Below are 10,322 nucleotides of genomic sequence, written 5' to 3'. Positions count from 1 at the left end.
CCAAGGGGATGACACCAAACACCGGCCACGGTGTGTTTTTTCAGCCATGGCTCCAAGTTTCCAGAGTCAAGACACAGCGGCCGGTCACCAGTCACGGCTGCGGCTGAATGAGCTCCCGTGGAGAGAGATAACGGTTTTGTTGTTCGCTAGAATTCCAACCAAATGCACAGATGACTGAGTAAATAAGAATTAACGGTGGGATATGTTCTCCTCTTCAGTGGTGAGTATAAACTTCGTGTTGACCCTTTTGCTACGTAGTTAGCGGTAACGGGATGCTAAGCTAATTTAAAATTCCGGCTAATGTTACGTTAGCACTATTCGGAAAGATGCGTCTTTCAACTAAGTTTTCCGGATGCGTTAAATGTTAAATAAACGTGCTGCTCTTTTATTCATTTGTTCCCGGCAGTTGCCTGTTTGTTTGTTGCGGACAACGAGGCTTAAATACCTCCGAAATGAGTTAACCAAGCTAACCGCTTCTGTGTTGTTGTTGTTTTACACACAAACACACACACGCAAGTTTAGTTTAGTCAAGTTTTTAGTTTTAAAGTTTTCTGTGGGTATTTGGAATACATGTGCAGAACGGAATAAGCAGTGATTATCGAGTCTGCAGAAATATATATATATATATGTATGTATATATATGTATGTACATATGTACATAAGACGTGATTTAAGATTTTTATTTGTAAACCAATTTAGTTGAAAAATTTTAAGATTTATATTTGTAAACCAATTTAGTTGAAAAATAGCTGTAGGTGTATATTGTATGTTTGAGGGAAATATATCTGTGAAAATAAAGGTGTACAGTTAAATCAATGATAAGGGATTCTTTAATTTGTCTTTAAACCATTTAGTCTCTGTTCAGATTCCACTTCATTATCCCAATACATTTACAAACTACTATGTCAGTTGTCCTCATCTGTATAGCAGATGGTAAATATTTCACGAGCAAATATTCGGTGGAAAATCTGTACTTTTTTTTTTGGTGCTGTACAACTTGAGAAACACTTGTTTTAATATTTGTCGACCCAGGAAGACTGTTTAGTCAATTTGCTTTTAAATTCCTTGTCCTATTGATGGTTAGAAAGGGGGTGGGATGGGGGGTTCAAGATTAAGCTGTGCTCAGAGCAACCTCTACCAGATTTAACTGTAAGTCCAGTAGAAATGTTTCATTCGTTATTAGCCAACTGGTGACATGAAGAAAACCCCACAGTCAGATAAACAGCTTCATCATGAAAAGCCATCTTTTCATCACTGTTGGACTCAAATCTTCTGTCATCACCTTGCAGTACCTCACCCCCACCCCCATCCCACCTCCCTCCTTTACCTACTTTCTACAGCTAATTACGTCTGGCAGGTCTATCCCCCGCAGCTCTTGGTCCAAGTGTCCAAACCAATCCCCCGCAGAAGCGTTTAGCGCTGTTACGAGTGGCAGTGTGTGGCAGATCAACGGTGAAGACTGCCAACAGGCCATCTGTTCCTGTGGGCTTAGTTGAGTCTGGGAGCCCATGCTTTTTTGCAGCTTAGCAGCAGCAACAGCACCGAGGGGGGGAGGCGAGAAAGAAATGTAGTAGAAGGAGCAGTAGTCCACTGAGGGGGGGAGGCGAGAAAGAAATGTTTATAAATGTAGTAGAAGGAGCAGTAGTCCACATGGTCAGCTGGACAGTGATCAGACAAGAAAGATTTGAAGACATTTTTGACAAAAAAATGTCTTCAAATCTCCTTAAATATCCTTAAACAAATGTTTGATGAACTAATACAGCCTTCTTCTTTAATGTGTGTAAAATAGTCAGTTGTGAATCACTTTTTTTATCTCTTTGTTGTGTTTGTTTTCACTTGTGTTACATACTCCAGCTGAATTGTTAACATTTTTAAGTCTTTTGTTCAGTGTGTGAACACTGACATTATCACATCCATGTGAGTTCAGGTAACTTTTCTTTTTTTTTCTTTTCAGGGTGATAGTTTTCAGACAGTGCCTAAACATCCTCGTGCTTCCGTGCTGGCCTATGGCTCCTGAAGTCAGCACGTCCAGCTCCAGAGACTCGTAAACACTTGAGAAAATCTCTGGAAACTCTGTGCTGGTCAGAGGTAAAGGCGACTCGGGCCAAGATGATCACCTCCCACACAAACGGATATGCACAGGAGCCTTACGGTCAGGGCAGGAGCCACAGGGAGAGAGCCGTGGACTGTCCAGGGGAGGAGAGCAGCCTCGTCAAACCTCCACACAGCAGCATCCATATGGAGAGGATCCAGCACTACCAGGAAGAGCTGAAGAAGAGAAGAGAGGAAGAGGGCAGGGGGAGGCACGACATCAACCCCGATGCATCTCTGAGACTCAGGAAGCTTTCTCAGAACCCCAAGGTGGGGATTGACAATCCCACCTTTGAGGGCAAGGAGAAGGCCGTCACAGACACATGCTGCCCTGATCCCCAGGCTGGTGAGTTGAGGGTAGAGGGTAGAGGGTGGGGGGTGATCTTAGGGAGGGGGCTGAAGGAGGTGAGGAGGGGGATAAGAATGGGCAATTGTAAAGGTCCACAAAAAAAAATTCTAAAAAGAAGAGGACAAATAAGGGGGCAGAGCCAAGGGGGAGTGTCTCCCAAATTAGGGGTCAGGTCCCCTTAGGGGGAGCAGAGCTATTTCCTTGGGGAGAAAAAAGTTAACATGGCAAATTAATTTTAATTGTATCAATGACTTTAATTCACATTGTCTGATAAGAAAGGCATTTGCGAGTGATTACTGTTTTTTTTTATTAAGTTCAGTTTCGAGGCAATGACCGTGATTGTGTTGATGTGGAGGGTGTGGGGGGGTGTGGGTCCTGTCAGGGAATATAACACACATGCTCCTTCTTCTTCATCATCATCATCATCTGTGTCTGTCTCTCAGAGATGGAGGAGCTGCTGCAGGCTGTGAGGTGGATGCAGCAGCGTCTGACTGACACTGAGAGCCAGCAGGACGTGGAGCTGCTGCTGCAGCTTCTCAACAAGGACCACTTCAAAGATGCCTACACCATCTTCAGTGCCGTGTCCCAGCCCACGGGTAGAGTCACGCCCAGCTCAGCTCTCACCTTACAGGCACAGGATCTCTGCCAGGAGGTACACTCAAATATCAACTTTCAGGATGTTAAAGGGGACTAAATAAAAAAAAGGTAAAGGCGACTCGGGCCAAGATGATCACCTCCCACACAAACGGATATGCACAGGAGCCTTACGGTCAGGGCAGGAGCCACAGGGAGAGAGCCGTGGACTGTCCAGGGGAGGAGAGCAGCCTCGTCAAATCTCCACACAGCAGCATCCATATGGAGAGGATCCAGCACTACCAGGAAGAGCTGAAGAAGAGAAGAGAGGAAGAGGGCAGGGGGAGGCACGACATCAACCCCGATGCATCTCTGAGACTCAGGAAGCTTTCTCAGAACCCCAAGGTGGGTATTGACAATCCCACCTTTGAGGGCAAGGAGAAGGCCGTCACAGACACATGCTGCCCTGATCCCCAGGCTGGTGAGTTGAGGGTAGAGGGTAGAGGGTGGGGGGTGATCTTAGGGAGGGGGCTGAAGGAGGTGAGGAGGGGGATAAGAATGGGCAATTGTAAAGGTCCACAAAAAAAAATTCTAAAAAGAAGAGGACAAATAAGGGGGCAGAGCCAAGGGGGAGTGTCTCCCAAATTAGGGGTCAGGTCCCCTTAGGGGGAGCAGAGCTATTTCCTTGGGGAGAAAAAAGTTAACATGGCAAATTAATTTTAATTGTATCAATGACTTTAATTCACATTGTCTGATAAGAAAGGCATTTGCGAGTGATTACTGTTTTTTTTTATTAAGTTCAGTTTCGAGGCAATGACAGTGATTGTGTTGATGTGGAGGGTGTGGGGGGGTGTGGGTCCTGTCAGGGAATATAACACACATGCTCCTTCTTCTTCATCATCATCATCATCATGTGTGTCTGTCTCTCAGAGATGGAGGAGCTGCTGCAGGCTGTGAGGTGGATGCAGCAGCGGCTGACTGACACTGAGAGCCAGCAGGACGTGGAGCTGCTGCTGCAGCTTCTCAACAAGGACCACTTCAAAGATGCCTACACCATCTTCAGTGCCGTGTCCCAGCCCACGGGTAGAGTCACGCCCAGCTCAGCTCTCACCTTACAGGCACAGGATCTCTGCCAGGAGGTACACTCAAATATCAACTTTCAGGATGTTAAAGGGGACTAAATAAAAAAAACCCTCTGTTCCTAAAGTGACAGCAACAAAAGTCTTTTGTCTTCATGTCTGGGTGGGTCAGAACCACCTGCCACTCTTGTTCTCTCTCCTACTGGTCTCTCCTGAAGTAAAACTGACTGACTGAGATTGAGTGATTTCTCCACAGCCGTCGGACATTAAAACATTAGAAGTCCTGTCTGTCACACAGAGGCTGGGAGGGTAATTCAGGCCCTTCAGAGCAGTCTCACTGGAGCTGTTTAATTTGTAGCTGATGGCTGTTTTGTTGTGAGCAGACAGTGATTGGCAGGAACCTGGAGAAGTCCAAAAAACAGCCCAACAAACATACTTCACATTAGCAGAAGATCAACGACGACACAGTGTTTCTTTGTTTCCTCTTCAGGTCCAGAAGATTCTCCAGTCCAGCCCAGAGAGGGAAGGCCCAGAGCTCAGGGCTCTGCTCACGCATCCTCACCTGCAGGTCAGAGATCAGCACTAGAGCCGTTGTCTTCCACTTCACCTCCTTGACCTACAGTATGATCGTGGATGCAGCGCCACCCAGTGTCGGTGAGCCTGCACCGGTCAGCTGTAGTGTCACGACAGGTTTAACTGTGTAAAGAGTTAAAACAAAAAATAAAATGAATTTAGAATATTTTTTTAAAAAATGATATAAATATAATATGTAACATTTAAGGTTATTAACATAGAATATATATGAAAATTTTAGATTAGATTTTAACAGAAGAGCAGTGTAGAATATAAGATTTTAACAGAAGAGCAGTGTAGAATTTTGATGAGTTAGTGAGATAGTGTAATATTCTAAGAGTGAAATATTTTGTAACATCAGAAATATATTTTATAAAAGAGGAATGTACTATTGTAATGAAGAATCAATGCGATCGTAATATATTATAAATATAGTAACATTAACATCACAGTAATGAAAGTATTTGTAATCAGCAACATTAGCAACTTAGCTGCAGTAAAGTAGTAATCATAAAAATAACCTAAATATTTATTTTTACTGGAATAGTAATGATAAAAGTATAGTGTTAGTAATTTAAACAGTATTAATATACTATAAGTATTTGTTGTAAATAGTCATATTTAGTTATGTCTGTGGCTTATTTATTATTCATTATTTTTGGGCAAAAGTTCATGTTTTCAAAGTCATCTCATTGTTTTGCTTCAAATATTAATGTAGTTGATGAAGAACGTCCTCCATGTAAATGAAGACGTGACCTGGGTCACCTCTTCTGCTTGTGACGTTTCCAGTTTCCATGACGTTTTGTGTGTGTGTGTGTGTTTGCACTGTGCTGCTCTGGACTCACTCACAGCTTCTCTGTGTTGATACTCAGTCATTCAGATTGATGAGTTCTTCTGCTCCTCGTCCTCCCTTCAAGGTGAATCCTCCTCTCCAGTAAAGTGGATGGGAGAGGAGGAACCACGACTGATCCAAAGATGATCTATGGTGTCGTTCAGAACAATTACACCAGTCTTCACAGCTAAAAAAAAAAAAAAATTAAAAGAGGATTAACTTGGCTCTTGTCATGACAAATTGTCGAGACATAAAGAGAGCACAAATTCCAGGACTTTGAGTCTATCAGAGACGTGAAGTGTGTGTAATTCATTATCAAATGCCAGTGATATGCAGATGTGATTGTTGGAGTTGACAGAGGCCAGAGACTTAACTTTGTCTTTTCATTTTCTCAGACATGTGATTGGCCAAAGTCTCAATTTGTTTTATCTAATAATGTTTTATCTACATTTTACAAATACAAACAACAATAATAATGTTTTTTTTTCTGTGTCTTCCACTCACGAGACATTTTACAAATACAAACAACAACAATAATGGGTTTTTTTTTCTGTGTCTTCCACTCACGAACCAGCTGTGAACAGACTCCTGATCTGGACACATTTACTGTATGTCCCATAACCTGTCCCTAACCCCCCTGTCTGTCTGTGTTACGGCAGGCACTGGTGCAGGCTCACGACAGTGTGGCGGAGCAGGAGTCGGCCGAGGGTCATGTGACCCAGTACCTTGGAGAGACGGTCAAAGTGGTGCGGTTGGAGAAAACGTGTGACACTCCGCTGGTGAGACTGCGTCTTTCTGTGTGTCGGCCGTTTAAACTGCTTTAATCTTCAAAGATAAATCAGTGAGAGACAAAGACAAACAGACAGAAATGTTATCAAAGTAAATGTGTCAGTACTGGGCCCTTTTGTTGCCTTTGAGAAGTGTGTTTTAAAGAGTGTGACTTCAAATCAGAAGCAGTCAGAAAATGTCTGTCTTTGTATCGTATTGAACCACTGATAGCATTGAAATATATTTGATTTGTTTGTTTGTTGTGATTTATTTAAATCAGGGGGCTACAGTTCGTAACGACGTGGACAGTGTGGTGGTGAGTCGGGTGGTTAAAGGTGGGGCGGCAGAGCGCAGTGGCCTCCTCGGCGAGGGAGACGAAATCCTGGAGGTCAATGGGATTCCCATACGTGGGAAACACGTCAACGAAGTCCACGACCTACTGGTGAGGGTCTGAGACTAGAGACTTGGTGTCAACTCTTCAGGTTTAGATTTGTCTTCAAATCTGCATTTTTCAAGTAAATCAATCTTTAATCAATAACAGGTTGATTCTCAAATTTAATGTTTTTCAGTGAAAATGTTTTCTATGGAATTTGAATATGGAATATTTCTGTCATATTTCACATGTATTCTTTTTTTCTCTTTTCTATCAGCAACAAATGCACGGCACCCTGACCTTCGTCCTCATCCCCAGCTCTCAGATGAAACCTACTCCACACCGACAGACTGTGGTAGGTCTATAATCATGTCTGTGTCTGTGTGTGTGTGTGTGTGTGTGTGTTGGGAACATAAAAATACTATACCATGGTACGTCAACTTTTGATCACAGTAAAATACTATACCAATAAATTCCTAAACAAATCTCCGAAAATAAAAGTTTATCATAAAAGACTAAACATACACTCATTTGCCTTAAAATAATTAGCTATGTCAATTTTTGTGGTTAAAATTCAGAAAAAATAAAATTCTTTTGTACATCAACTTTGTGTCTGTGTGCGTGTGTGTTAGTGTGTGTGTGAGAGCATGTGTACGTCACCCACCTTCATGTAGTAAAACATTTTTTCCTCAGGTTCACGTTCGAGCTTACTTTGACTACGACCCCTGTGACGACCCCTTTGTGCCGTGTCGGGAGCTGGGCTTTTCCTTCCAGAGAGGAGACATCCTCCACGTCATCAGTCAGGACGACCCCAACTGGTGGCAGGCCTACAGGGATGGAGATGAGGACAACCAGCCTCTGGCTGGACTCATTCCAGGTCTGGATCCCAGTGGTGCTTCAACCAGATATTTCTATTTCCCTCAGCATTATTTTTATTATTATTATTATTATTATTATTATGAACATCAACGTCATCACACATGTTCCTCCATCATGTGTTAAAACCTCCTTCAATCCAACACGTACATGTTAGTGATCTGGTGTACCAGTGTGTAATGTGTACTCTGAGCTTCTCTCAGACTGTGACCAAAGTGTCACGACCACAGTTGCATGCAGACGAGCTTAAGCTGCGAGAGTAAACATGAGAGGCTGAAGTGGATTTGACCAACGGCTGGACTGAGAGAGACAGGTTTTACTGCAGTCACAGGAGGCAAACTTATCTGATCCGCTGGAAGTACTGCGAGTAAGAATCCTCAAAAAGTAAATACACCTGATGAAGTACTTTTTGAAAATGTATGTGCATAATAATGAATCTCCCAGTTCTTCAGAAATGAACAGCAGACTCTTCCTACCTGGTTGTAAGTTTTTCATTTCTCACCATTCTTCTGACTCTGACAGGAAGATTATTCTGTGATATTGTCACAATTTTCCAAGCCTGGTGTAACTGAAGAAACACTGGGTTATGAACCATGGAACATAACTGGTGCCAACTGTGATTTCTTTAAATGATATCGTCATGTTTTATTTTTTAAAAAACATGTTAATGTTCTCACATCAGCTCTCCTGTCAGAACCATTTCATTAAAAAAAAAAATTAAAAAATCTGAATTTTATTTGTGGTGAACGTCTGTTCAACTGTTCCCATTGTCATTTCTCAGGGAAAAGTTTCCAGCATCAGAGAGAGTCCTTGAAGAAAACCTTAACAGAGAGGAGTCAGGAGCAGCAAGGTGACCTGAGGATGGGTTATAAACCCAAAGAAAAGAATTGATCTGAAGTGTCAATCATGACAGAAATAATAATCCACCGTTGATCTTTGCTGTATTTCAGGGAAGAATTGGTATTCAAAGAAGAACAAGAAACAGAAGAAGAAGAACAAGACCAACGTCAGTAAAAACACTGGTGAGACTCAAACTAACTTGTTGTTGTTATTTGTACCAGTCAGACTCTGTAATCCCCCTGGTGGCCACTTCACACAGCCGTCAAGTCTGTTAGCTGTACTTGACATAGCTTTCTCTCACACAGCAGCTGGTCCGGACTCTGTGTCAAAGGTCAGATTAGACTAGAGCTGAGGAGGAACCAGCAGATGTCCAGCAGGAAACATGCACACTGCTGCCGCCTAGTGTTCACACTGAAAAGAGCTCATTTATAAAAAGTCTAAATGCTTGGGGAAAAAAAGAAAATCTGGTCAATATTCCAAATATTCCTGAGCTTATGTGGCACCAATGTTTGAGTCACATCTGTGCAAAAAAAAATTGAAACAAAGAAGTCTTTCTTCTCAGACCATGACGACATCCTGACATACGAGGAGATGTCGCTCTATCACCAGCCTTCTAATAGGAAACGACCCATTGCTCTGATTGGTCCTGCTAACAGCGGACTCGACGACCTGCGACGCAGACTTCTGACCCAGGAACCTGAAAAGTTTGCTGTAGCGGTGCCACGTAAGTCCATTAAAAGTACCAGTCCATATGTGGACATGGACAAAGACATGAAATGGACAACATCTTTTTCTCCACTGTCGTGTTTTTGACACAGACACCACCAGGAACCCGAGGACGCATGAACGAAACGGATGTGAGTACCATTTTGTGAGTCGCGCCGTCTTTGAAACTGACCTGGGTTCAGGGAAGTTCATCGAGTCAGGAGACTATGAGAAGAACCTGTACGGGACCAGCACCGATTCAGTCCGACACGTCATCAACTCTGGACGAATCTGTTTACTGTGTCTGCACACAAGGGTAGGAAATGAAATCTATAGTAATATAATATATTTATATAATATATGTATCTAACAATGTATATGTGTACGTGAACATATATTTAATTTTTAACACAAACATAGTTACGGTCTATATGTTTTTGTTACCATTTTAATGTCACTGCGCCTCCTGTCATCAGTCTCTACGAGTTTTGCGGTCTTCAAACCTCAAGCCCTACGTCATCTTCATCGCTCCTCCTTCTCAGGAACGACTACGAATCCTGCTGGCCGCCCAGGGTAAAACACCAAAGGTATCCAGTGTGCAGAGGTGCAGCCCTGTACCTCAGTGTGATGTCTTTGTGCAGCACTCAGTCATGTTTGCCAAGTGACGCATTGTTTGATTCCACAGCCAGAGGAGCTGAAGGAGATGATCGAGAAGGCCCGGGAGATGGAGCACTATTTCGGTCACTACTTCGATGCCACCATCGTGAACACAGACCAGGACCAGGCCTTCCACGAGCTGCGCAGGCTGATCGACAAGCTGGACACGGAGCCACAGTGGGTCCCCACGTCCTGGCTCTGCTAGAGGATCTGGAGGATCTGAGCCGACCGAGGAATCTCAGGGAGAGAGGGATTAAAAAAAAAAATAGAACCTTCAGAAGAACCCAGAAACAAAAACGCTGCTGAGGATGGAGAGACACTGAAGGACTCTGACCAGTAAATAGACCCACACTTTTCTCCTTATTTGTAGAGGAGGCGAAGATTTGTGTGTGCGCGTGTGTGAGATATTTCCACGCTGGATGGCGATGCCATCCTGTACGAAGTCATGAATTGAACAAATATATTTGTCTCTGGCTCTAAATTGTTATTTATATTTGTAAATATGTATTTGTTTTGTTTCGTTTTTCAACTGATTATTTTATGGTCTTGCGTTGTTTGTGTTTGTCTGTGAGTGTCGTCTGGATCTACTATCAATGTTGAAAACAT

At 43.0% G+C, this 10,322-nt stretch overlaps 1 protein-coding gene across 2 annotated transcripts; it reads left to right on the top strand.

Annotated features, from left to right (window-relative positions):
* LOC103381167 (MAGUK p55 subfamily member 5-A) lies at positions 1–9,982 on the top strand. 2 transcript variants are annotated; one of them, XM_008313402.3, is made up of 15 exons: positions 1–220; positions 1,955–2,088; positions 3,146–3,494; positions 3,944–4,152; positions 4,583–4,660; positions 6,157–6,276; positions 6,546–6,707; positions 6,916–6,993; positions 7,332–7,515; positions 8,296–8,364; positions 8,465–8,536; positions 8,917–9,078; positions 9,173–9,375; positions 9,536–9,646; positions 9,745–9,982. In XM_008313402.3, exons 3-15 carry the CDS (start codon positions 3,167–3,169, stop codon positions 9,919–9,921), a joined length of 1,953 nt encoding a protein of 650 aa, XP_008311624.1. In that variant the 5' UTR covers positions 1–220; positions 1,955–2,088; positions 3,146–3,166; the 3' UTR covers positions 9,922–9,982. The 2 variants fall into 2 exon arrangements, with proteins under 2 accessions (XP_008311624.1, XP_024912736.1); XM_025056968.1 differs by lacking the exons at positions 3,146–3,494; positions 3,944–4,152 and adding an exon at positions 2,884–3,092 and having other exon boundaries at positions 3–220; positions 1,955–2,437.
* Positions 9,983–10,322: the final 340 nt, after the last annotated feature.

This window comes from Cynoglossus semilaevis, chromosome 7, assembly GCF_000523025.1.
Source record: "Cynoglossus semilaevis isolate Cse_v1.0 chromosome 7, Cse_v1.0, whole genome shotgun sequence".
Taxonomy (NCBI): domain Eukaryota; kingdom Metazoa; phylum Chordata; class Actinopteri; order Pleuronectiformes; family Cynoglossidae; genus Cynoglossus; species Cynoglossus semilaevis.
This window is presented reverse-complemented; position numbering and strand designations above follow the sequence as displayed.